At 46.1% G+C, this 27,803-nt stretch overlaps 1 protein-coding gene and 1 long non-coding RNA gene across 5 annotated transcripts in view; one reads left to right on the top strand and one right to left on the bottom strand.

The window, feature by feature from the left end:
* Window positions 1-27,803, top strand: part of Vps35l (VPS35 endosomal protein sorting factor like) — a 108,065-nt gene that overhangs the window by 7,166 nt on the left and 73,096 nt on the right. For 2 of the 4 annotated variants that reach the window (XM_013357874.4, XM_013357875.4), the window contains exons 4-8: window positions 12,678-12,800; window positions 14,105-14,129; window positions 16,163-16,239; window positions 19,151-19,279; window positions 25,597-25,681. In XM_013357874.4, the coding sequence (XP_013213328.2) occupies window positions 12,678-12,800; window positions 14,105-14,129; window positions 16,163-16,239; window positions 19,151-19,279; window positions 25,597-25,681 (439 nt within the window). The remainder of the gene's footprint in view (window positions 1-12,677; window positions 12,801-14,104; window positions 14,130-16,162; window positions 16,240-19,150; window positions 19,280-25,596; window positions 25,682-27,803) is intronic. The other 2 variants (XM_040277385.2, XM_040277384.2) reach the window with 1 other exon arrangement.
* Window positions 14,844-17,371, bottom strand: LOC144367540 (uncharacterized). Its single transcript, XR_013427031.1, has 2 exons — window positions 16,987-17,371; window positions 14,844-16,620 (listed from the first exon to the last, which is right to left on the bottom strand). It is a non-coding gene; the product is annotated as an uncharacterized LOC144367540 (long non-coding RNA).

Raw genomic sequence — 27,803 nt, 5'->3', positions numbered from 1 at the left:
AGCTGCATTTAGGGTAATTAAATGACTGGAGTGAGAAAAATCTCACTGATTTGCATTTCTTTAATTGATTTAGACGTTGAACATTTTTTCATATATTTGTTGATTGATTGTATATTTTCTTCTGATAAGTGTCTCTTCAGGTACTTGGCCCCTTTATTGATTGTGTTTTTGGTGTTAAGGTTTTTGAGTGATATATACATCCTACAGATTAGTGCTTTATCTGACATGCATGTGGGAAGAATTTATTCCTAATTAATAGGTTCTATATTTACCTCACTGATTGTTTCTTTTGCTGAAAAGAATCTTTTTAGTTTGAATGCATCCCATTTATGGATTCTTGATATTAATTCTTGTCCTATAGGAGTCTTATTAAGGAAGTTGAGGCCTAATCTGACATCATGGAGACTTGGGCCTACATTTTCTTCTAATAGTTGCAGTGTCTCTAGTTTAATTCCTAAGTCCTTGATCAACTTTGAGTTGAGTTTTGTGCATGGTGAGAGATAGGGGTTTAATTTCATTTTCTTACATATGGATTTCCAGTTTTCCCAGGACCACTTGCTGAACAGGCTATCTTTAACCAATGTATGTTTTTGGTGCCTTTGTCAAATATAAGATAACTGTAATTATGTGGGTTAGGCTCTGTGTCCTCTATCCTGTATCCTCTACAGGTCTATTTTGGTGCCAATACCATGCTGTTTTGTTGCTATTGTTCTGTAGTATAGTTTAAGGTCTAGAATAGTGATGCCACCAGCTTCACCCTTCTTGCTAAGGATTGCTTTGGCTATTCTGGGTCTCTTATTTTTCCAAATGAATTTCATGACTGCTTTTTCTATTTCTATGAGGAATGCCATTGGAATTTTGATTGGAATGCACTGAACTTGTATAGTACTTTTAGTAGTATGGTCATTTTGACATCATTAATTCTGCCTATCCAAGAGCATGAGAGATCTTTCCATCTCCTAAGGTCTTTTTTCTTTCTTTAGCATGCTATAGTTTACATTGAAGAAGTCTTTCACCTCTTTCATTAAGTTGATACCCAAGTATTTTATTTTTTTTTCAGGCTGTTGTAAATGGAGTGGTTTTTCCTAGTTTCTATTTCTAAAGATTTGTCACTGGTATACAGAAATGCCTTTGATTTGTGGGTGTTGATTTTATATCCAGCTTCTTTGCTGGGTTCATTTATTAGACCTAGAAGATTTCTGGTGGAATGTTTTGGGTTTTCTAGGTGTAGAATCATATCCTGCGCAAACAGGGATAATTTGAATTCTTCTTTTCCTATGTGTACCCCTTTAATTTCTTTCCTCTGTCTAATTATTCTGGCTAAAATTTCAAGGACTCTGTAAATTAGATGTGGTGAAAGAGGGGATCCCTGTCCCCAGTTTTTAGATTGAATGCTTTCAATTTCTCTTCATTTAGAAAGATATTGCAATGGGGCTTAGCATAGTTAACCTTTACAATGTTGAGGTATGTTCCTGATATCTCTAGTTTTTCTAGTATTTTGAACATAAAGGGATGCTTTTTGTCAAATGCTTTCTCTGCATCTATTGAGATGATCATAGGATTTTTGTCTTTGATTCTATTGATGCAATGAATTATATTTATTGATTTCTGTATGTTGAACCAACTTGCATATCTGGGATGAACCTACTTGATCATAGCACACTGTCTTTTTGATATATTTTTGTATTCCACTTGCCAGTACTTTATTGAGAATTTTTTCATCTATGTTCATTAGAGATAGTGGTCTGAAGTTTTCTTTTGTCGATGAGTCTTTTTCTGGTTTTGGAATCAGGGTGATATTGGAATCATAGAATGTGTTTGGAAGTGTTCCCTCTTTTTCTATTTCATGAAATAGTTTGAGAAGCATTATAAGTTCTCATTTATAGAGCTTGTAAAACTCAGCTGTGCATCCATCCTGGGCATTTGGGGCTTTGGTAGGCTATTGATGGCATCCTCTATATTGTTGCTTGAAATTCATCTGTTTAAATTGTGTATGGTGGAGTAAAGTAGAGGAGCATCTATTATGCCAACTAGGCAGACCTCAGGAGGCAGTTGAACATTTCTCATATGAACTGCTATGGGAACTTCCTTTTCAATGTATGGAAGAATGGCAATATATAAGTTAGTTAAGAAGAGAGGTGAGACTGTGTGAATCAGTGCACCTGTTAATTTTTTTGAAAAATAGTCTTAACCATTAACACACAATCAAAACTTCCTATCTCCTAAATACATTAGAAATATACAGTTAATCATGGCAAAATTGACAATCAAATTTCTTTCTACTTGGAGTCAGACCTCTTTACATCTTTGGACTACTTTTGTTTTCACCTTGTACATAAAGATTTTTATTTTTGGATCCAAGATGGTGGGCCAGAGGGAGGCAGCATTCTGCATTGCCCTGTGACCTGGGATGCAAGTAGTGAGACTACTGCTTCTCTGCAAGCTTATTCCTGCCCTCTGCACTTGTTTAGGGCTCCAAACCTCGGGGTCACAACAACTCACTAAGGCAAGGTAACCAGGTACCCAAGTGAGACCATAAGCAGCTGCAGCAGCACCCTCAAAAACTTTCAGCCACCTTGGCGAGCAGAAAGCACACATGCCACTCCCATGGAGAACATCATGAGCAGAAACTGTGTCACCATCCCCTTGTGAACCCCATCTACCAACGTGGGGTTCCCCCAGTCACCACCATCTTGGTTGGGACTCTGAAGCAGTGGACACAGTCCCCTATGTGCAGTAGCCTGTCTGCAACCAGGACCTTCACACAGGATCTGAAGTCAGCTGACACTGCAAGCCACAGAGTTGGTCACTGAACTCATCTTCCAACACCACCTCCTGGCTCCCCCACCCGACCTGACACCCCACTGCTGAAAGCAGGAGCCTCCATCTTGGGTCACCTTCATCATCATCTTCCATGTACCCAGTTTCTAACTCCCCCCTCTCCAGCAGCCTCTAACCTGGCACAGTGACACTCTAATTACCTTCACCATCCTGAAGGTGGAGATACCATCTAACAGAGGACACCACCTATGGGATGAGAAGGGAAGCAGGAAAGATACTGATTGCCAAGCCAAAGGAGCCCTGTGTTCATTCAAGATTTTTTTTCCCTTTTTCCCCCCTCTCCCTCTCCTGTCTCCTGCCTTCACATCCCAACATGTGTGAAGCCAAGTACATTGCATGAATTAGGATTTTGAGGACTGGGATGTCTGAATAGTATATTTGAGTTGTGTTGTACATTCTTTTTATTCTTTTTTTAAATTTTTTTTCTTTCTCTATTCGCCCACCAATTTCTGATATTTTAACATTTTTTATTTTTATTTTTTGATATATATGTGTGTTTGTTTTATATACTCTGCTATCTGCCCACTTTCCTGTCTGATGGATATAACCACTAGGTATTCTGTCTGTACTTTTTATTTTTGTAAATTAAGATAAAAGATGAATCAAAAGTTTCCAGCTCAAGTTAGGTGAAATCGAAGAAGAGAAAAAAGTAGATTATAAAGCAAATAGTTCTCTGACACCTGCATTTTCAAAAAACATTGAGAACATTTAATCAAAATTAAATTAATTGTATTAAGATTTATATCAAATTATATAATGAATATTAAATAATTTGATTTCTATTAAAATTTACTAAAATTAATTTTTAAACTAATCTTTAAAATTCAATGAAATTTTAAATGCAAATCATTAATTTTATTAAATTAATAAATAAAATCAATTAATAAAATAAATTAATGAAATAAATTAATGAAATAAATTAAATTCATAATTAAATTAATTATTACATAAATTAAATTTGTGGAATTAATTAATAATAAATTATAATATGATTTATTTTAAATAATTTAATTTATATTAAATTTTATTTGAATCAATTTTAATAAAAACGTTCTTAATGGTTTTAGAAATTACAGGTGTCAGAGAGGCATTTGCTACATAATCTGCTTTCTCACTTCTCTGATATCACCTGACTTAATAGAAACTTTTGATTTATCTTTTACCTTAATTTACCAAAATAAGAAAGGATTTAACTACCCCTTTGTTCACTTTTTCATAATTCAAAACTTTGTAATGTTTTATTTCTCTACCCTACTTTTTTTCTTGATCAAATGATTTTAAAAATGTGTTTATAAGCATTACTGAAGGGCCCAGCAAAGTATGTAAACAGCCCAGATATTTAATGATACATTCTTACAGATTAAAAAGGATGCATGTGATTATACCTTGCTTCTGACTGACAAATGTCATCTTCCTTCTGGACATACGGAACATCTAGAAAACAAAATGAACGTCAAGTGACTTTTTTATAGAATGAAGTAAAATGGATAGGCGTCATAGTATTTGGATTAAAAGAATCTTAGAGAATTTATCCACTAAACTTCATGTTCAGGCCCTCCCACTGAAATTTTCTTTTAGTAGTTATACAGTGTTTTCTTTTATAAACTAAGGAATTTACAACTTTTTGCTATATCATATTTTGTTTTTAGCTAGCCCAAATTCTGAAATATGTATCTTTTACAAATGGGTTTCATAGGGGTTGGATTTTTCTTCTGTCTGTTATATAAGTATATTATTTTTATCTTAATATAATTAAATTTAACAAATATAATCCTAAAAAGGGGGTTGGAGCTATGGTTATTATTGCTGTTGATTACCCGATAGCATCAGACAAAATATCATATGAAAACGAGGACTATAGTAAACAAAGAAAAATTTATTTTAAAACAGTGCTACAGCAAACACACACACACTAAAAATGGAGAGGGAGAAACAAAATACCTGGTCCTTCTATGGATCAATTTTTTCTTTGTCCCTACAAATATGCCACTTCTTTTTGAAAAGACCACTTTATAAATATAAAGAACAGTGTTTATTTCTTCTTTACACTGCTAACTCTTCTCTGGCTTCAGAATCACTTTGAATTGATTTCAAAGGTCCTTTAGTACAACCCTGGCGCTATGGTCCAGTGACACTGGCAATGGTGTAAAGGTGGGCATGAAGTCTGAGATGGGATTCAAAAGGAGATTCCCATGTCCACCAGGTCCAAGTCCATCTAAGCTGATCAGTGGCACAGCCGCAGAATGTGGTGCCAAGAATGGATTCACAGCCTCTCTTTTACCAGCTCTGAATTCTGTGTCTGTCACACTTCTTGGGACATTGGCACGTTCCCTTCTCCTTCCTCTGGAGTCTTGACACTTCATGGCACAAGCAGAAAGTTTTGGTGATGGAATGGATGAATGAGATTCTGTTTGCAGAAATTGGACAAAAAGTTCTGAAAAAGAACTCTTCAGCCCAGGTTGCTCATTTGGTGTCAAAGGTGTGTTGGGGCCACATTGGGATCCTCCTGCAAGCCATCTGGTCATCCACTTAGTAACACCACCATCACCTCCACTCAACAACTGCTCCATTGCCTCCTTTTGAATGCCCAGGATGCTCCCCATTAACCTTAACACTTTAGGACGCTGATTTTTCGGTGTCTGGAAATGCCCAATGAACAGGTTTCTCATTAGGGCTTTGTCCACTGTCTCAGCTGACTGTCTCAGCTCTTCAACCTCTGCTGACTGGGAGGTACGTGATGATGCAGCCAAGGGCTGGGGTGGAATCATATCAAGTTTTCCTGAATAAGTTTTAGCCTGAAGAGCTTGTTGCGGGATAGCTTGAATGAGTTGCCCAACTTCATCTTCAGACAGCTTATCAGTCTGGTTGGTTAAAAATCTACTCTTTTCATTTACAAGTTGAATTTCAAGTTCCCGTTGTTGGATTCCTTTCGCACCTTTTTCAGCTTCATAGTGATATAGGTCTTGGTTTTCACTTGTGTTTTTTATATGAAGACTTTGAACTCTTGTTATTTGGAAACTATCAGAATTGTCTGCTGGAGTGTTGTGTGTGTCTTCCTGCAACTGGAATTTTTTTTGTTCATTGGTTTTCCGAAAATTCCCAATTTCCTCCTCTTTCTGCTCCATCACAGAAGGCCGCAATTGACTCCTTTCCAGCTTCAAGGTTTCACAGTGTTCCATGATTTCTTGCTTTTCCACACTGAGCTGCTCTTTTTCTCTCTTCAAGACCTCTGTGTTCTTTTGTGCCAAAGATAATTGTTCATTTATGTCTTTTAGTTGATCCTCAAGTTCTTCCATCTTCCTGGCAGACTCTAGTTTTTCAGTTTGTAGAACTTGAACCGTTTTTTGCAAGTCACAGATTTTAGACTCTTCAGTTACTGTTACTCCCGAGTCACCTTGCTGTAACTGATTTTCAAGTTTTTTAATTCTTTCTTCAGAAGCATTTAGTTCCTCTCGATACCGGCGACTCATCTCTGCCAGTTTCTGTTGATGTACATTCTGCAAAACTGCAATTTCACCTTGATGATTATCAAGGTCTTGATTTCGGATTTGTTCAAGCAGCTTAATTGTATTTTGTAGTTGGCAGATTTCACTTTGATCCGAATTAGGTGTTGCCTGTGCCTGAGCAATAGCGCTCCAATGGCCAACTTCGAATTCGAGTCTTGAAACTTGAATTGACAGTCTGTTGATTTCTTGTTGTGCTGAAATGATGTCACTGAAGTCCATGTCATCACCGGGAAAAGCTGAACCATGACTGATGACATGACTGAATGAAGTGGTTGATGGTACACCACCAGCTCCTGAATGCAGTGGTTGGGCAGCTGACTTCAGTTGCAACAACTCATCCTCTAGTACAAACTGTCTTGCTTTCAGTTGCCTGATTTCCACTTCTTTCTGTGCCAGTTCATTTCGGTAATTTGCAGATTGATGTTGGATCTGTAGCTCAGATGCTGCATACCTTTCTTCCAGGTCAGCACAATAGTTTTTAAGTCTTTCATTGTCATATTTGATCATCCATTTGGTGTCTTCAATGTTCTTTCTCCAATAACTAGGTAAACCTGCTTCTACATCCTCGAATTCATCGAGAACCGCGTCCTTGGTGACATTGGACGTTTGGCCAGTGAGGGAAGCCAAGCTGTCCCCCACCTGACCTAAGGAGTGGCCCAAGCTGGAGCCTAGGCCTCTAAACCAGGATGACATCTCCCCAATTTCAGTGAGCCATCAGACCCACTCTGAAAACCACCTCTATCTCTATCCACCTCTGAAAACCACCTCCGTCTCTATCCACCTCTGAAAACCACCTCTTTCTCTATCCACCTCTGAAAACCACCTCTGTCTCTATCCACCTCTGCTCTGAAACTCTTGGAATGCTGGGGGGTCAATTATGACCCAAACACTCAGAATTCCACGAAGGGCGGGGCTCGTGCCAACTGTTGCTTTCTGCCTAGAAGTAGAGAGGCCTGGCCTGGGCTTGGGCCAGTGACTACCCACCAGTGGCCCAGTCACCCCCTTCAGGTTCTGGGCTCCTTCTCTCTTCTTTCCACCCTCGGGCTTCAGTGACTTCTAGCCCAGTGTTAGCAACTTTCCCCAGCTGGCAGGCTGCCCCTGCCACCTGGGCGCTGGCTGCCATATCACCCCTACCACATTCTTAATGATAATAAACTTGAAACTTTCCCACTAAATCAGGAACAGTCAAGGGTCTCCTCTCCTACTACTTCTTTTTAACATCTTGCTGAGTTGCTAGCTAATGTCATAAAGCAAGAAAATGAAATTAGAGACATAGAGGAATTCTAAGAAAGATAACCTTGCTTGGTAAGGTGTCTTCTACTTAGGGAACATCTTATAATCTTTTCTTATTCTAGTTGTTAATTAATATTTGTACAGCAAAAGTAAGGTTACTTCCAACTTCTTCAGGTGTCAAATCAATTTTAACCCCTTCCTAAAATGTTGAGCTCACATAACAGGTAGAGCATTAATCACAAAGGTAAGTACCAAAAAAACAAATAACCGAATCAATAGATGATCTTTTTAAAGAAAGAATGTTTTCACGAAGATAGTATCAATCATTATATATAGATTATAAATAAAGTATGAAATGTATTGAATACTATTCATCTTAACCCCACTAAAGGCAAGAATGTAAGTGCAGATCCCCACTTCAAACCATCACCAATTGACATGGAAAGGCCTCATTACTACTGGTCTGGGGAGAATGATATTGAAGATCACAGATTCCTTTTTCACCTGTATGACTTGTAAACCTATGTACTTTTCTTATTTTTACATGGAGATGTTCTTGCTCAAAGTCTAGACTTAACTTATTTATAAGACTAGGAATTATATGACTGTGCATCCTGTGGTTACAGGAATTATGTAGTGTGTGCTCTGGCATGGAGTGGCATGGCACTGCCCTGGCATATAAAACTGGTCCATCCAGAGTTGAAACCTAGGGGCAGCAATTTTTTTTTTTTCCCAAACATACTGTTTCTTGGACCCCTGCTAGGGAGTACCTGAAGCCTGGACAGGGGAGCCTAGATTCTACACAGTTGCTCTAGTGAGTCAGGTCATGCATTTCTTCATACTGCAGCTTCATGGCAGCTTCTATTCAAATAACATTCTGAGCTAGGTTTGGGGTTTGAAAAGCAAGATATGATTATTAATAACAAAGGAATGAAAGGAACAAGATGGGAGGTAAAGAACCTGTTAGCCAGAGGACAGTGTACCAGCAGTAGTTCCTCCCAGTGACCTGCTTTCCAACAGCCATCAGGAGGAATTGCCTTGGTTTGTTCTCTCCTTGGGTCTGGAGGGAAGCAAGCTCTCCCCAGGAGATAGTGTGTCTGGCTCTGGTGCTCAACCCTGAGCTCCTGATCTCTGCTTCCCTCAGGAGCCCTGTCTTTCTGTTTTTTATTGCTACAATGGAAGACCACAGACTGGGTAATTTATAAAGAAGAGAGGTGTTCTTTTAAGTTTATTTTTAAATAGTTCTAATCAGTTATACAAGACAGCAGAAAGCTTTTCAATTCATTGTACACAAATGGAGCACAACTCTTTGTTTCTCTGGTTGTACACGATGTAGAGTCACAGCACATGTGCAGCCATACTTGTACCTAGGGTAATGATGTCCATCTCATTCCACCATCTTTCCTAGCCCCATTTCCTCTCCCTTCTCTCCTTCCCAATTTACCAATGAAAGTTCCTTCATTTTCACCCTCTCCCCCATTATTTATCAGCATTCACTTATTAGAGGGAACATTTGGCCTTTGGTTTTTCAAGATTGGCTTAGTTTTCTGAGCATGATATTCTCCAACTCCATCCATTTAGTGCAACTGCCATAGTTTTATTCTTTGTTAATGCTGAGCGATATTCCATTTTGTACATTTACCACATTTTCTTTATCCATTTTTCTAGTGAAAGGCATCTATGTTGGTTCCACAGTTTAATTATTGTGAATTTAGCTGCTGTAAACCTTGATGTGGCTGCGTTACTACATTATGCTGATTTTAAGTCCTTTGGGTGTAGACTGAGGAGATGGTTAGCTGGGGTAAATGGTGGTTCCGTTCCAAGTTTTTCAGGAAATCTTTATACTGCTTTCGATATTGGCTCTACCAATTTGCAGTCCCACCAGCAGTGTGTGAGTGTACCTTTTCTCCCACATCCTCAGCAATACTTAATTTTGTTTCTATTCCTAACAGCTGCCATTGTGACTGCTTTCTCTCATTGCTTTAGATGTTGCACATTTTTTTATATATTTGTTGATTTATTGTATATCTTCTTCTGAGAAGTGTCTCTTCAGGTCCTTGGCCCATTTATTGATTGGGTTATTTGTGTTTTTGGTGTTAAGATTTTTGAGTGATTTATATATCCTACAGATTAGTGCTCTGGCATGTGTGTGGCAAGAATTTATTCCCAATTAGTAGGTTCTATATTCACCTCATTGTTTCTTTTGCTAAGATAAATTTTTTTAGTTTGAATCCACCCTATTTATCAATTTTAATATTAAGTCTTGTGCTACGTATGCCTTATTAAGATATTGAGGCCTAATCTGACATCATGGAGATTTTGGCCTACTTTTTCTTCTAATAGTTACAGTGTCTCTGGTTTAACTCCTAGGTCCTTGATCAACTTTGAGTTGAGTTTTGTTCATGATGAGAGATATCTGTTTAATTTCATTTTATTGCATATGGATTTCCCAGTTTTCCCAGCATCATTTCCTAAACATGCTATCTTTTATTCAATGTATGTTTTTGGTTCTTTTGTCAAATATAAAATAACTTTAATTATGTGGGTTATGCTGTACCATTGGTCTACAGGTCTATTTTGATGCCAATACTATGCTGTTTTTTAAAAAATATTGCTTTGTAGTAAAGTTTAAAGTTTGGTATAGTGATACCACCTGCTTCACTCTTCTTGCTAAGAATTGCTTTAGCTATTCTGGATCTCTTCTTTTCTCAGATGAATTTCATGATCTCTTCTTCTTTTTCTATGAGGAATGTCATTGGGATCATGATTGGAATTGTGTTAAATCTGTATAGTGCTTTTGGTAGTATGGTCATTTTGACAATATTAATTCTTCCTATTCGGGAACAAGGGAGTTCTTTCCATCTTCTAAGGCCTTTTTAAATTTCTTTCTTTGGTGTTCTGTAGATTTCCTTGTAGAAGTCTTTCACTTCTTTCATTAGGTTGATTCCCAAGTATTTTAGAGTTTTTGATGCTATTGTGAGTGGGGTGGTTTTCCTTTCAGAGGATTTGTCACTGATATACAGAAATCTCTTTGACTTGTGGATGTTGATTTTGTACCCTGTTACTTTGCTGAATTCATTTACTAGTTCTAGAAGTTTTCTGGTGGAATTTTCTGTATGTTGTAGATATAGAATCGTGTCTGCAATTACTGCTAATTTGAGTTCTTCTTTACCCGTATGTATAACTTTATCTATGTTTGTCTATTTCCTCTTGCCAGTGTTTTCAGAACTATGTGTTGAAAGAGAGCATCCCAGTCTTGTCCCAGTTTTTATAGGGAAAGCTTTCAATTTTTCTCCATTTAAAATGATGTTGGCTTGGGGCTTAGCATAGATAGGTTTCATGATGTTGAGATATGTTCCTTTTATCCTTAGTGGTTTTTTTTTTTTAATATGAAGGGGTGCTGCATTTTGTTGAATGCTTCTTCTGAATCTATTGAGATGATCATATGGTTCTTATCTCTAAGTCTATTGATATGATGAATTACATTTATTGATTTCCATAGTTGAACCAACCTTGCATCCCTGGAATGAACCGTGCTTGATCATGGTGTACTATCTTTTTGATAAGCTCTTGTATTTGATTTGCCAGAATTTTACTGAGAATGTTTGCATCTATATTCATTAGAGATATTGGTCTGAAGTTTTCTTTTTTGGGTGTGTCTTTGCCTGGTTTTGGAATCAGGGTGATATTGGCCTCATAGAATGAGTTTGGAAGTGCTCCCCCTTTTTCTACTTCCTAAAATAAATTGAAGAGTATTGGTATGAGTTCTTCTTTAAAGGTTATGTAGAACACAGCTGTGTATTCATCTTGACCTGGGCTTTTCTAGATTTGTAGGCTTCTGATGGCATCTTCTATTTCATTGCTTGAAATTGATCTGTTTAAATTGTGCAGATCTTGATTTAAATTGCGCAAAGAATGTGACTCTAGAAATTTGTCGATGTCTTTGATTTTTTTAGTGTCAGCATAACGCATGGCAGGCATCTTTCTTTTTCCTTTTTTAAAAATATTTTTAGTCGATGGACACAATACCTTTATTTTGTTTATTGTTTTTTATGAGGTGCTGGGGAATAAACCCAGTGCCTCGCGCATGCTAGGCAAGCGCTCTCCCACTGAGCCACAGCCCCAGCCTTGGCAGGCATCTTTCTGAGAGCATTTTGTGTTCAGTTCCCCCACCTTGTGAGAGGTGTCTCAACCCTCACTTACCAAGTCAGACGTGGCGGGGGAGCGATGCTAAATCACTCTAGGCGGGGATTTAAGCCTGGCTGATTGGCTGCAGAATCCATGCTTTCAGCCATGTTCCTTCCTCCATTTCATATATTTATCTCTTTTTTTTTTTTTTCTAATACAAAAAGCCTGCTGGAAATGGTTTAAATTTTTTTTTTTTTAACTCGACAGCATGCCTTGGGAAGTTTCCTCTGATGGGTTGAACTCTGAGGACACGTATGACATGCTTGACTCCTCATTCCTGGGCTGTTTTGGGTTTTACTGGCATAAACAATATGCCCTGGGTTTCTTAAACATACTTGTGTCCTGTGCACTCTGCAGGAGAGTGTCCCAGAAGCTCATTACTGGGTGAAAGCAGTGCGTGTGTGAGTTTCTGGTGGCTGCCACCAGAGTGTCCTCCCTAGCAGTTTGCTTCTTGTAGCCTGGATGTTAGTTATTGTATTAACTTGGCCGTCTTTTCAATAGGTTTCCTTGATTCCTAATGCATTTCAGCCTTTTAAAATATATATTTTGGCCATTTGTGATGAAATATTTTCATTATAGTAAACCTTTGGTAGTAAATAGTGGCGTACCCTCTAATCCAGCAACTTTGGAGGCTGAGGCAGGAGGATCACAAGTGTAAGGCCAACCTGGATAACTTGGTGAGGCCCTAAGTGATTTAGCAGGGCCCGGTCTCAATTAAACGAGGGCTGCCTGGTGGTAGAGCACTTGCTCGAGGGCCTGGGTTCTGACCCCATGGTGGGTGAAGAGCATGGTCAGCCTTTAGACGGGTCTGACTTACTGTGTAGTGGGGAACTACAACCTTCTACTCAAACTTAATTTTTAAAGGTCAGAACGATACTGCTGCTGAAGAAGTTGTGTTGCTCTCCTTAGGACAGCTCCAGAAAGAAACGCGACAGAGATGAGAACTTGGTCGTAGGATCGGATTTTGAGCCATGGGCCAACAAGCGGGGAGAGATCCTCGCTCGGTACACGACCACGGAAAAGCTGTCCATTGTGAGTACCGAGATGTTGTTGTGATTTTTTTCTTTGTTGCCCCAATTCTGGGCTCTCAAAGTTTCCCTTATATCAGTGTTAGTCTGGGAAAAATGTGCTATGTGACTTTAAAAAAAAGTCAAACCAGGGATGACAGTTTCCAAAAAGAATGGAACTGCAGAGCCTTTGGGGAGCTGAGGCATGAAGCGCGGAGAGCGCCCGTCCCTGCAGGGCCTGCGGCCCACGGCTGGGTTTGAGCCCAGAGCCCAGCGCTGTTTCTTGGGCTGGCTGGGGGTGGGTGGACCTGGAGCTCACCCGCACTTGGCAGGCTGCTCTTGGCAGGACAAGAGCCACCAGGCCAGCGGGTGAGTGCCTGTGGCAGTTAAGGTTCCGTCCAGTAGGTGTAACCAGGGTCCTCCCAAACACTGTCACCAAGAGTGACGCATGCTCCTCTCACTGTGAAAGACCAGCGGTGGGTCATTGGGGCTGGTGTGGCAGCTCCAGGTCATCAGGCTCCATCTTGCTGCTCTGCTATACGTCGTGTGCCTCATGGTCAAGGTGAAGGGAAGAGGTGTACCTCCCGTTGGAGGCTGCACGAGTCCCTCACAGCCCTCCATCCATGTTGTCTTGAAGGTGACCATGGACAGTGCAGGAACGCAAAGGGGTGCTGGGAAGGTGGCCTGCGCCTGACAGTTGACCAGGGAGGGAGGCGAGCCCAGGGGGCAGTGGAAGGCTGTGCCACAGGGCCCCCCTCCTTCCCGTGGTATCTCAAGCAGAATGACAGAATTGCTGGACTATTTAAAAAAAATTTTTTTTTTCTGGATGCACAGTTAATGCAGAGCAGTGATTCTCAACCTAGAGTGATTTTATCCCACTGCGGTCATTGGAAATTAGACATTTTGGTGGTCAGAGGTACAGGGGTGGTCCTGGCATCTGATGGGTAAGGGCCAGAGCTGCTATAGGATGTCCCACAGTGCAGAGGACAGCCGCCACTAAAGAATCATCCAGCCCCAGGTGATGGCAGTGTGGGGGGTGAGAAACCCTGACGTAGAAAAGTTAAAAATAGTTCTGTTGTGGCTGCTGTCATATCAAAAATTTTGATGTTGGCTCATGCTGACACATGGAAGCGGGTGTGTCTTGCTCTTTTATAGACCCCAGAGCCCCTCTCCTTAATTATTGAGAGCCCTGAATTGAGTAGGAACTTGAATCTCCAGTGGTTCCAATGACCTTGTTTTCCTTCTTTGAATACATACTTCCATCTGGACAGGTAAGTGGCTATATTGCCCTAGATTTTAAAGTTATTAATGAATTTTTTGTCTCTGCAGAATCTTTTTATGGGATCTGAAAAAGGTAAGAAAAGTTTTTTGTTTTCATGGGAAAATTCTGCCACTTTAATATAATTTTACAAGTGAAAAGTTTGTATTAAATGGTCCTGATGCTTAATTCCATTGAAAGCTCTAAGATTGCTTATAGATACAGAGCTGAAATACTCGGAGCAGAACAAAGAGACAAGATGGTTCCTGGGAGTAACAGATGAGTTTCCTGTTTTTTAAGAGACGCAGGGGACCTGTGTCTCCCTCTGTCTCCTGATGCAGGGGACTGCTGTGGACATAGTTCCTTTGCCCTAAGGCTTTGTCCCTGGTGAAACCACAGCTGTGCTGGTGCAGGGTTATGCACCCCATCTTGGCAGCCTCTGGTGCCTGAACACAGCGGTTTTCTCTGCTGAGACTCGGTCACAATCTCTGGACCAGGGTGTCCTGAGGGTCTGTGTGGCAGGAACCCTGAGAAACCTGTGTGTCCAGGCAGACCCTGGCCCCGCTGCTGACTGCACCTATAGGATGGGACATGGTCATTCCTTTTCTGAAGTTGTCCTACATCACTAGGCGCAGAGGGGCACAGCCGGGGTCACATGCAGATCGTTGACTTGCCAGGTGCAATCCCCCACCCCCAACTCTGCAGGCTGGGACATCACGGGAGAAATAGAGAGGGGGCCGATAGCAGTCTGGAACGGGTCCTTATTCCTAGTGTTGAAGATTGAACGCCCCAGAAAGGCTGAGGCAAGCATGGAAAGCAAGCTTTATTTAAGAAAAGGACAGACTTCTCTGAGAGAAGGTGCCCCAAAGTTGGGAGTCTGCAGGAGAGGTGTGTTTTGCTCTCTTACAAACCCCAGAACCGCGCTCCTTAATTATTGTCTTGTCTTTCTTCCCCAAATACATGACCAAGGGCAGGGACCCAGAGGTTGTTAGAAACCCAGAGTGCTCAGGAGCACGACCCTTGGCTTCTGTTTGGTAACTGATCCTCATCCTCTCTCAACCCCCATCATTCATTACCTACACTACCTGACCTTTGCCCCCCACCCCTCTTGGCGGAGGAATGTGACATCCTGTCCACTTGGGCCAGGCCGAGCTGCAGGCAGATTGCTTTGGGCAAAGAAAGCTTGGAGGGGGAGGGTCGGCACAGTTGGCCCGTTTTATAGAATTGGTCTCTTAAGCTCTTGTTCCCACCATCATCTGTCCCCTGTAGCACCTTCCTTATGGGTGCAACTTTTATCCCAGGCTAAAAAGTAAATCACACCTGCCTCGGGCAGGTCAAGTGCAAAGGGCAGAGTGTGGGGCGGCAGGAGTTCTCCCACCTGCTGAGGATGCTTTGGCCTGCTTGTTAAACCTGAAGATAGGTGCTGAGCCATAGTGGTTTGTGGGCTAGTGTGAGCCGTCTGGACCTCAGAACAGGATGCGCAGCCCCTGAAGGTGGGGAAGGGGTTCTGAAGCGGTGGGTCCTGGAGGGCAGCCACCAGCTGGACCATCCCCCTGCCTGTGGCTGGCCTGGTGTCCTTTCCTTCCTCTGTCCACAGCTCTCTGCTGACGTGGGAAATGCTGGCAGACCTGGAGGGAGACGGCTTGTCTTGTTTGCCTGCAGAGAGGGCTTTGAGGCCCCAGGGCCACCTCTGGGCAGACCTGAAGCTGTTCCCTGTGGGCAGTGTGTGGCAGTGGTTCCCTGTGGGTACAGGCCCAGCAGGCCCTATGCTCCAGATAGCGGAACAGGCCATGAGAGAGGGCGACTTTACTTGCTAGTGTTTCTGATGGAACTCGGACTCCCCATAGAAGTTGCTTTCAAGATCTGTTTTCTGTGATGAAATCACTTCCCGGCATTTTTAAAAATAATTTTTTGGTTGTAGATGGACACAACACCTTAATTTTACCTATTTTTATGTGGTGCTGAGGATCAAACCCAGTGCCTCAACCATGCGAGGCGAGCGCTCTGCCACTGAGCCCCAGCTCCTCCTGGCATCTTTACTCACGATGAGGTGTGGCGGGAGGCTGCCTTCTCTTGCGGCTGTGGTGCAGGAGAAATGCCACCTGTGTGACGTGATGCCCTCTGTTTAGGCAGAGCTGGGGCCGCCGGGTCTGCGATGTCGGAGAAGGTCCGGACCCGCCTGGAGGAGCTGGATGACTTCGAGGAGGTGAGCATCCCCCGTTGAGCACGGGGTGGGGGCTCTCCGTCCTGCCTAGCGAGGTCCTTCTGGGTGGCTGCCCTTGGATTATGGCTCAAGCTGCACTCTTGGCTCCATCCAGGGAAAGGTGCCAGCTGTGCAGTTGGCTGAGCGTGTGGGAGCCTGGCTGGGGCTGGTTTCTGGAGGCGACTTTTCTTTTTGTGATACCTGAGCCATCCTGGTCATCTGGGGACGACTCCTGACAGTAGAAACCACCTGGAGCCCCCTCCTAGGAAGTGGCTTTGTGCGGTACAGCGATCACAGCTTGCAGTTTACACATGGCCGCCCTGACGGCTGGATGTGGCTTTCAGGAATCTTGTAGTAGGGCTGCATGTGGCTCGTTTGCCAGCTCTTAAAAAAAAAAAAAAAAAAAAAAAACAGGTAAAGCTAATGGGTACATGCAGATTTCTAGCTTCTGGAAAAGCCCCCCAACAGCTGAGGGCAGACATTCCTGCACTGACCAGGGCATGCTCTGCCAGGTGACCACAGTCCTCCCTGACCTGGCTCACAGGTGAGCATCACTTCCTGGCCCCCAGACCCAGGTGAGCTTGTCCCCTGCAGCACAGCATGGTGACAGAGACCAAGAGCCTGAGCCAGCCTGCCTGGTCTTGCATCCCTGCTCCCTGGTGGCTCCTCCTGGGTGCTCGCACAGCTCTCCTAGCTGCCCTGTGCCTGGGTCCACCTCCCTAGGGTGTGGGAAGGCTGAGGAGCGCCCACCTGTGCTGCTGTTGCAGGGCTTCAGCGGGTCAGAGTCTCTGAAGGGCTCAGGACAGCGCCCAGCGCGGTGAGCCCCACAGATGTTGGCTGGCATGGTTGCTGGTTCTGAGTCCAGAGGCCGTGGCTGGAGCGCTGGCCACAGGGCGGCCCTGGGCACTTGCCTCGCCTCTGCCTTTGTTCACCTGTGAGATGGGGATAAAGAAGAGCTGTGTGGGCTGAATGGGGGGCTTTGCGAGCAAGAAGGGACGCATAATGCCCATCCTGTGCAGGGTCCTCTGGCTCTGAGATAGCCGCTGGGTGCTCCGCAGAGTCCAGGAGCCCCGGATTCTTCCTAGTTCAGAAATGACCTTTGAGTCTCAGCCTCTGCTGGTCCAGGAAAACTGCTGAGGGCTGGAGTCAAACTCGGGAGTCTGAGCACCTGAAAGTCACCGGAGCTGGCCCAGCTGAAAATGGGGCTGTCCCACAGGAGGTGGGGGCAGCACCCTGAACCCACAGGCACCTGCAGAGCCACCCAGAAACGTAGCGCTGTCCTCCCTGCCTCCCAGCTCTGTGGGCTCCTAGCTGATCCCTTGGGCTTTTTTTGTCCTTGTTTCTCTCTGCTCCCAGCAAGAGTGGCTGCCGGTGGCTCTCAGGTCAGCATAGATAAGTGAGGGTAAGGCTGGGTTTCGCTGCAGTAACGAGAAAGCCCGTATCTGTGGTTTAACCTAACCAAGGTTTCCTGATGGGTCACCGTGCATGCCCTGTGCTGGTGGCAGACATCGAGTTGTCTTGTGACGCTGCTTCTCAACATTTGGCTTCCAAGGTTGTCAAGCTGAGCTGAATAGGGGGTAATTTCTCGCTGCCAAAGCCCAGAAGGAACACAGACCATTCTGCTCGTAGCTCATTCTCCAGGCTGGTCACGCAGCTGCTTACTGCAGAGGGGCAGGGAAGCCTCTGCCTCATAGCTCAGATGACCGCTTGGGATCCATCCACATTTCCTGAGCCTTCTGCTCTGAGGCCCTTTGGAGGAGCTCCTTCCTGGGGAATCTAGTATGTGTGTGAGAAGCATGTGGCCCTGCACTGTCACGTGTATCTGTGTGCCCTCCCTCCTGGGAGCAGTGAGACTAGCCCCCCAAGACAGCTGGGGACCAGGAGTACTGCTGTGTCTGTGAAGGGCCAGGCCACACATCTGCCTTCATGGCATGTCACCTGTGGGGGTGGCAGTGTGCTCTTGTGCCCGCAGCTTTTGCTGAGGGACTCCCTGTCCCCAGCACTCTCCCCTTGAGTTGGCCACTTCCAGGCCCAGCTGGCTCTGGGCTCCATGAGGTCTTGTCCATATCACTTCCTGCAGGAAGACTGTCCTCCTCCCATCCATAGCCTGAGCCTTGACTGCTGAGTTTCTGCCACTCTAAGGTGAACCTTCTCCCCCACCTAGAATGCCTGGGAAATCGGCTGTGTCCCTCAGTCGTGCTGTCGGCCAGCACAGCCTCCCCTTCCTTGGCAGCATGAGGGATGGTGTTGCTCTTGCCCATGGGCACCTCCAGCTCAGTGAACGGGGGTTTCTCTCCACAGAATTGTTCCCCTTGAGCTTTCTCCTTCCTCCTCTCCCCTTTGCTTTGTTGTTTTGTTTTTTTTTTGGAAACAGGGCCTCACTGTGTAGCCCTTGAACTCTTGAGCTCAGGGAATCCTGCCTCAGCCTCCTGAGTACCTGGGAACACAGGTGTACCTCTGGGCCTGACTCCCTGTTCCCCGCAAGCACTTATCTTAAACCCCAGTGGTGTACGGAGACCGTCTCTGTGCCTGAGCATCTGAGCAGAGATGTTTGTACACCCGGCCTTCAGTACCACACCTGGCCCGTGTCGGCCCCAGTCGGTGGGGAATGAGGCGAGTCCTGTCCCACTCACCAGAGCACAGGAGGCAGGGTCCCCAGAATCATGCCATTCTTAAAGAGACGGAGCTGTGTAACTCAGGCCCTGCCTGCCTCCAAGGCCTGCCTCGGCCCCTGCACTCCACTCCTGGGCAGAAAACCCGAAGGGCCTCTTTGGTTGCAAAACACAGCTCTCTGTCCTGGTAGGGCCATGAGGGGTGTTTAGAGGTCGCAGCTGGTACCCGGTTTTTTCTAATGGAGGTGGTGGTCAGTTTTCCCTCTTCTTTCTGTGCCTACCCCTTTGCCTTCCACCCACAGGGATCCCAGAAGGAGCTGTTGAACTTGACTCAGCAGGATTACGTGAACCGCATAGAGGAACTCAACCAGTCACTGAAGGACGCCTGGGCCTCTGACCAGAAAGTGAAGGCCCTGAAGATCGTCATCCAGGTCAGGTCTAGTGCTTCCCACCCTCTCCAGACTTCAGGGTCTTGCCCTCATTTATTTATCTTTTTCACATACTTCCTTTGAAAGGCTATGATTATGAATCTATATTTTTATGAAATGACTAATCCCAGGGCCACTATGTGCAGCTGCACAGGTTGTACACTGTACAATTCCAGGAAGCACTCCTGGATGCTGAATTGCAGAAGAGATGGTACCCCCTGGGTTACGCTGTATGTAAGTCCTGGTACAACTATTCTGACATATTTATGACTTGCATACACTAAAGAGTATTTTTTTGGAGCGGCGGGTACCAGGGATTGAACTCGGGCGCACTTGACCACTGAGCTACCTCCCCAGCCCTATTTTGTATTTTGTTTAGAGACAGGGCCTCACTGAGTTGCTTAGCACCTTGCTTTTTCTGAGGCTGAACTTGTGATCCTCCTGCCTCGGCCTCCCAAGCTGCTGGGATTACAGGCATGTGCCACCATGCCCAGCTCACACTAAAGATATTTGTATACCTTCTGTAGGGCTAGTTTAGTGGTCATGGATTCTTTTTATTTCCTCTTCAATTCTGAACGGTAGCTTTGCTGGCTTTTAGACTCTTTGAGTTGAAGTCGGGATGAGCCTGAGTCTACCTCTAGTTGTGACCTGATGTTCTTCTCTTGAAGCTTTCGATATTCAATCTTTGTTCTCTGTTAGGCATTCTGATGATGGATGTGTATTGGAGAGATTCTTGTGAATCTTGTCTGTTTGGGCTTCATATTTTCTGTACATGGATATCCATCTCATTCCTGAGGTTTGGAATAGGTTCCTAATGCTCTTAGCCTGTGTTTCTATACCCTCTGTCTCATTGACTCTTAATTTTGGTCTCTTAATGTCCCAGTGTTCGTGTGTGTTCTGATCATGGTCTTTAATTTGTCTTTACTTAGTGTTGTAGCCCCAAAGCCCTGTCTTAAGGCCTCAGGTTCTGTTTTCTGTGCAGTGTAGTCTGCTGATATCACAAGTGGATTTCTTATTTGTTCACTGTGCCTCATTCCTGGGTATTCCGATTGATTTCTTTTCAGAGTCTTTGCTGAAATGGTCTTTGGCCTCCTGTAATTACTCTTAATTGATTCCTTAATTCATTCCTTAGGTCTTATTTTAGCTCATTAATCATTTTAATCATCGGGTTTTAAAAGCCTGCCTTTGGCATCCCATCCCCTCCATGTCCGTGTGTCCTTTGGCTGGACTATAACTCGGGAGACTTGTTTGCCTGTTTCCTCAGACTTTCGAGGTCTGGGACTTGGGCATTTGTTGAGATGGGTTCCTCCTTCTCTTTGTGAGGACGTCTTCTGGTGTGTGGTCACCTGTTGTCTTCAGTCCTGCATCTGGTGTTCCGGATCTGACGAAGGCTTAGTGTGGCTCCACCGCAGTTCCCGCCTCACGGCCTCTGTGCGCAGCTGCCGCCGTCCCCTGCTGCACGGCCTTGGCACTGTGCTCCTGGGAGCCGTGCCCTTGCCCCTTGATCTTGCTGTGGGAGTAGCTGTCCAGGGTGGGACCTGACGTTCCCCTCTAGTCACTCCTGCTTGGGGCCTGGCATTGGTCTGGGGCTCTGGCCTCCCCTGTCCTGTATTTTAGGTGCTGTTGAAGCTTGAGCCAGGTTAGTCTGCGGAGGGAGATGAGCCTTCACTTTGCCGACAGTGGAGTCTCTACCCACGACCTTGGAGTGTGCCAGTTTCTGACCCGCCCCTCCTTCCACTCCCCATCTGCTCCACCATCTTTCTTCCGCACACAGCAAAGACTGAGCAACTGTTTTCAGGCCTACTTGATCCGGCTGGCTTGGTACCTTTGTGATCAGTGGGTCTGTGTCTCTGATAATGTGCAGTTTTTTGGTGGGGGAGGGTACCAGGAATTGAACTTGGGGACACTCGACCACTGAGCCCACATTCCCAGCCCTATTTTGTATTTTGTTTAGAGACAGGGTCTCACTGAGTTGCTTAGTGCCTCACTTTTGCTGAGGCTTGTTTTGAACTCGAGATCCTCCTGCCTCAGCCTCCTGAGCCCCTGGGATCATAGGCGAGCACCTCTGTGCTGGCTGATACATGAGTTTTTAAGACACTCTGAGTGGTCGTGCGGTGATGGGAACATGCCCTACTGTTAGAAGTGTGCTCATTAAATCCTCCATGCTGGGGAATCTGCTAATCCGTGAGAACCCCTGGTCACAGGGCAGGTCCTGGAAGGAAAGCAGCTTATTCTGGTTTTTGACCTTGAAGATCATCCTGTCTTGGCAAAACATGCCCAGAAGTGCACGTCCGGGGGATCATTCACAAGCCACTGTCCTCAAGGCAGAATTGAGGATTTCTGAAGGGCCCTTTTTAAGAGCCATGTAGTTGAGAGCACAGGCCTCACTGTCACATACTGTTTTCTCTTTGGTACTGGGAAGTGGACGAACCCAGAGGCACTTGACACTGAAAGTGGAAGTGGATGAACCCAGAGGCACTTGACACTGAAAGTGGAAGTGGACGAACCCAGAGGCACTTGACACTGAAAGTGGCACTTGTCTTACCCGCCTCTTGTGAGGATGGTTTGGAGACCCAGGGGCCTCCGCCAGGCCTTGGAGTGTGGAGGGCTCCATGTAGCAGGGCTGCGTCCCCACAACTTCTCGTCAGTCTGCTGCTCTTCAGCGCCCGGCCTTAGTTCATGAGTAAACAGCCCTGACGCTGGTCCCCCGCTGCCCACGAGGGGTCACCTGCAAGTGGCCAGGTGAGCAGCTCTATGCTGAGAAGGGCTTTCGTAAGCAGCGTCTCTCTGCGATGGTCGTGGCTTAGAACTGCGCTTGACATCTGGAAGAGATTTAGCTCATGTCCTCTGAAGCAAAGGGACCGTGAGTGCCAGTTACGTCCACATCTGCCTGAGAGTGCCGATGCTGCGCACTGAGGGCGCAGCGTGGACAGGTGAGGGGAGCCCGTCTCCCTTCTCTGCAGCAGGGTTTTTCTGTGAGGAAGCTGGCGACTTGCTTAAAGTATATTTTACAGGTCACGAAGTCCACCGAAGGCTGGGCATGTAGCTTGTGGGTAGAGCACTCGCCCCCTTGCACTCGGCCTGGGTTCCATCCCCAGCACCCCAGGAAGAAAAAGTCCACCTGTTCTAAGTGTGAAATCGGTGATTTTTAGTAGGTGTCTAGAGTCGGGCAGCTGTTGCGCACGATCCGGTTTTGGAGCCTTTTCCTAGTCCCCAGTTCCCTCAGGCCTATTTGCATTTAAACCCTGCTGCCATACCCAGCCCCAGGAACCCACAGACTGCCTTCTGACCTCACCGTCCTTTCCTGGGTGATTCATACGTGAGGGCTCCGTTGGTACCCAGTCCTTGGCATCTGGCTGCTTTTGGTTTAGCTTGATGGTTTTGAGAGTAGTTCGTCTTGTGGCATCTGCACTTTGTGCTTTTTACTGCTGTATAGTACTCCATTGTCTGGATGACCACATTTTGTGTATCTACAGACAACGTTGATGGACATTGGGGTTGTTTCCACTCCGATGTTGAAAAATACTGCCAGGACTGTACACGAGTCTTTGAACTTATGTTTTCATTCTCGTGGGTAAATTCCTGGGAATAGGCTTGCTGTCTCATATGGTAAGTTTAATTTGTTGAGAAAGAAACTTTTCAACTGTTAGGGAAAATAGCACCATCTACGCTCCTATAAGCAGGGCCCAGGGGCCCCAGGTCCCCCACATCTCCAGCACCACCATGGTCCACCCGTTTAGCCTAAGCAGCCTAGTAGTGTGAAATATCTCCTCGTGCTTTGGATTTACAAAGCCCTGATATTAATGATGTGGAGTTTCTTGTGCTTATTCGCCATTTGCATATCCTCTTGAGTGAAATGCCTATTCATGGCCCATCCCTTTTAAAAGTGGTATCTTGTTGAGTTGTAATAATTATATATTCCTTTTTTTCTCTCCTTTTTTTGTGCTGGGGGTGGAATCCAGGGCATGGAACCCAGGGCATGGTGTGTGCTAGACAAATGCTCTACCACTGAGCCCATATACTGTTTTCTCTTTGGTACTGGGAAGTGGACGAACCCAGAGGCACTTTACCACTGAGCTGCGTCCCAGCTCACCCCTCCTTTTTTTTTTTAATTTTCAGACAAGTCCTCATTAAGTTGCTGAGGCTGGCCTTGAACTCGCAGTCCTCCTGCCTCAGCCTCTGCGTTGCTGGGATGGCAGGCATACCCCTACCCTGTATTCCTTTTGGTTTATTTATTGGGCTGGGGACTGAACCCAGGGCCTCGTGTGTGAGGCAGGTGCTTTACCACTGACCTACATCCTTTGCTCCTCATGGGTTCTTGATGCAAGTTCTTTGCTTAACAGCAGGGAGCTGTGCTGAACAATGTGTCATTAGGTGGTTTTTTCCTTGGTGGGCAGTCGCACAATGAGCTCAGACTTCAGGCAACTGCAGCCGTCTTAAGGTGGTTGAGGTGGACTTAGGGTCCCCACTGCACTCGGGCGTGACGTTGGCGCGTGCCTGAGACTACTCCAGGCTGGCTTGTCTCTTCATGACGGTGTCTTTCCAAGTGCAGGCTTCAGCTTTAACAAACCTCATGAACTTTCTCATGTTGGCTCATGCCCTTGGACTCGGATCTAAGAACTCTGCCTAATCAAAGGTAGTGAGGACTTTTCCCATGTTGTCTTCTAGAAGGTAGTTAGCACTTGGATTTAGGTCTGTGGTCCATCATTGTGAGTTATGTGTGTGGGATGAGGTCAGAGTCAGTGTTTTGGTGCGTGGACACAGCTGTCCCAGCAGTGTGCTGAAGGTTCCTCCCCCTGTTGACTGTTGTTACCTTTGTTCAAAGTCAGCTGGCATAAATGCAGACATTAGCGTCTGTGCCTCGGTGTTTAATTCCAACCATTTATACGATTGTCCTTTTGCCAGTTTGATGCTGTCAGACTGTAGCATCATAGTAAGCTTTGAAACTGGATCACGTCTTTTAATGTTTGTTCTTTTAAAAATTGTCTTTTTTATTCCGAGTCCTTGTGTTTCTGTGTGAATCTTGGGGCAGCCACTCTGGGGTACTACGCCCTGCAGGCCTGGCTCTGGGTAGGAACTTGGGACACATCAGTTCCTAGGAACTGAGCCGTAAACAGTCTCCAGGATTCAGAGCTGCCCCACCCCCAGCGCTGGAATCCGCCAGGGCAGTGGTTGAACTTGGAACCCTTATGAAAGGGCACCTGAGACCCAGTCTGTGAGGTGACAGGAAGTGGAGTGCCACAGACATGCAGCTGCCCTGTTCTCTGTGGGCACTGCTGGCTTACCAGCTGGCATCCACTAAGGAGGGTCTGGGCTGTGGGAAGTCATCTTTTGCTTTGAGGTGTATAATGCTAAGGAGAAGCTGGTGACTCCGACAGCTTAGTGGGTAACGATGCTAAAACAAAAATGCCTGTTGCCCTCTCTTGTTGCAGTGCTGAGGTTTGAACCCAGGGCATCATGCCTACTGGGCATGTGCTCTACCCCCTCCTTTGGGTTTTTTTGAAACTGGGCCTCACTAAGTTGCCCAAGCTGGCCTCAACCTTGGGATCCTCCTACGTCAGCCTCCTGAATCCCCTGGATTACAGGCATGTGCCCCATGCCCCTCTAAAATTTTTAAATTTTTAAATGACATGTCTTTCTGAGGGTTAACTGTTGGGATGATAAAATACAGGAGAGTTACTTGATTACTTTTGCTGACTTTTGAATTCATAATGACAGGGAGTTAAATCCAGCTTTTCAAGGTAGAACTCTCCTGCCTCTGATTTTAAAAGACAACTCAACTTGGAGTGGTTGGTGCCACATTGTGCGGCTGTGGCCTTCCCTTTGGCACAGGGAGGATGTAGGGATTGCCCAGGCTGAAGTGTCCTCAGCACCCAAGAAACGTGCTCGTGAAGCTGGTCACAGTCCCCTTTAGAGGGAAGCTCAGGGTGGAGTGTAATCCATATAGTTTCAGGAGCCATAGAGATTTACTTGTGAGTCACTTCATAGGAATCCAGCCAGGCTGAAATAAACCAGAGGAGGCCACGCGCGGAAGCCATCGGGACAGGCTGGTCCAGGAGAGGGGTGCCGGGCTGGGGACTAGGCTGCGAGGCCCTGGCTCTCCTGGAGCTTGGCTTTCCAGCACCTTCCTTAATGAGAGTCAGTCGTGAGCAGAGTCTCGGCCGTTTGTCAAACACAGCGGTCTTGCTTCTCACGTCGTCCCCAGGGCTGCACAGGGTTTGGCCATGGAGAGACCTGAATCTGTGGGCAGAGGTCATTCGTCCTCCAGGCCTAGAGGGTCCCAGCCAAGTCAGACAGTGAATTTTCTTTTCTCTTTGTAGTGTTCAAAGCTGCTTTCAGACACCAGTGTGATTCGGTTCTACCCGAGCAAGTTTGTCCTCATCACCGACATACTGGACACGTTTGGTAAGTACCATGTTCACCTCATAGGTAGGAAATGTTTGTTCTGTCAGGTGGCTGCGGTGCTTTAAGGTAGGCCCTGTGTGGTCTAAGGAATTAGATGAGTAGGAAGGCACCAGACCAGACCTCCGGGTCCGTTAGCGTGTTTCCCATGTGTTTATTTTTAACTGACTTGCATGGAAAATATTTGTGTGATAGAGCATGCGGCTTGAAGATATGCGTAATGCATAATGATCAGATTGGGGTGATTGGCATAGCTTATCTTCAGATATTTATCATTGCTTTGTGTTGGGAAAATGCGAAATCCTACTTTGAAATGTTCAATTGTTGTCGACTGTAGTTACCTTACTCTGCTTCAGAACGTTAGAAGTTACTTCTTCTTCTCCAGCTGCAAAGGGTGCTGTTTTTGAAAAATCTTGGATGTTATTTTTTTTCTAGTCTTTGGAGAGACTGATAAATGAATACACGAAGTTGGGGCGCACACGTGCTAGCTGAGCCAGCTATGGTCTGTGGCTACCTCAAGGGCATCTGAAACTCACATTTTTCAGAACTGAATGTTAGCTCTCTGTCACTATAACAAAATGCCTGATGTAGTCAGCAGATGAGGAGAAGGTTTGTTCAGGCTGAGTTCTACAGGTTCCAGTTCATGACTGGGCAGACCCGTGGCTTTTAGGCCCATGGTGGAGCCAATCCCCTCCCTTCATAGGAGGACCAAGAAGCAGAAGGGCAAGCAGGGGTCTGGGGTCCCATAATGCCCCCTGCACCCCCTGTGACCTAAAGACCTCCCACGAGGTTCCATCTTATCAAGGTCCCACCCCTCCCAGCAGAGCATGCTGGACACCAGGCCCTTGACTCCTGGGCCTTTGGGACCAACTGTGGCACTGAACACGACCTGCCTTCCCAGCCCTGTCCCGGCCCCTGCGGAGCTCTTGTCACAGGGCATGGCTTCCGTGTCGCCAGTTACCCTCGTGGGAGCCTGAGCGTGTTTCCCACCTGCTGGGTCCAGTCGCCAGGTCTTCTGTTCAGGCCCCTGACGTCTCCCTGCACATCCGTTTTCTCTGGCTTCTCTGTTGAGAACCTCCATCCTTGCCAGAGTCCCCTGCCTGAGGATGACTGGTCCTCTGAGGTCATTCTGTGTCATCGTGGCTGCCTCTGGCCCTGTGTCCCACGCTGGAGGCAGGGTGACCTTTTGGAGTCCAGTAGAGATGTCCAGACTGAAGAGCATCCCTGAGGGGCAGCGGTGCCCGAGGCCTGCTGCTTTGCCCCGAGTGGAGCCAGGACATCCTGCTGTGGGCACTCTGCCCAAACCAGGCGGCTCCCTCAGCCATATGTGGTGGTCACCGAGGAGCTGCCTGAGAGGAGGTCGGAGCAGAGGCACTGGCTGTCCTACCAAGGACGGGCCCATGAGCTCCCAATCCAGCAAGTCTTGTCTGCAACCCAGCAAAAGATCTGATGGGTCAAAAAGCAAAATGTCAGGAGACCCAGTCGGTTTGCATGTCCTGGGCCTGTTGCAGAGACGGGGCCTGAGGGTATTAGCTAAAACAGAAAACCTAACTAGCCCGGGAGCAGGGGGCATATGCTGAAAGTTCAGGACCTCCCACGAGGCTGCATCTCGTCAAGGTCCCACCCCTCCCAGCAGGGCATGCTGGACACCAGGCCCTTGACTCCTGGGCCTTTGGGACAAGATAAAGAATGCCCACTGGGGGGCCGTAGGTACAGCTGGATCCGGGAGCTCACCTGGCGGGTCAGGACCTCGTACTCCCCTGGGGTGGCTGCCTTCACTCTCGCACTCCCCAGCCCTCGCCTCCCTCAGTTTCCTGCTCGTCCCAGGGAAGCATCGCAGTGGGAGACCTGGACTCCCATCCCCTGGTGGCTCACACCGCCTGTCACTCAAGAGCCGGGCGTGGCATCTGGGGAGGACGTACCCCGACTTCTCAGGCCTGGAGGCAGCCAGAGGAAAGAGGGGATGCCGAGCAGGAGGAGGGGCAGCCCCGCCGGAGGGGTTCTGGGTGTCCCTGGGGGAGTGCCAAGGAGCTGGCGAGGCAGCCCGTGGGGCTCTTGACAAATGTAGAAATAAGTTTAAGTTTAAGGCACAGGGGACAGGCGTTCACACACTCTCGTCTAGAGA

Source organism: Ictidomys tridecemlineatus, chromosome 10 (assembly GCF_052094955.1).
Source record: "Ictidomys tridecemlineatus isolate mIctTri1 chromosome 10, mIctTri1.hap1, whole genome shotgun sequence".
NCBI lineage: Eukaryota > Metazoa > Chordata > Mammalia > Rodentia > Sciuridae > Ictidomys > Ictidomys tridecemlineatus.
This window is presented reverse-complemented; position numbering and strand designations above follow the sequence as displayed.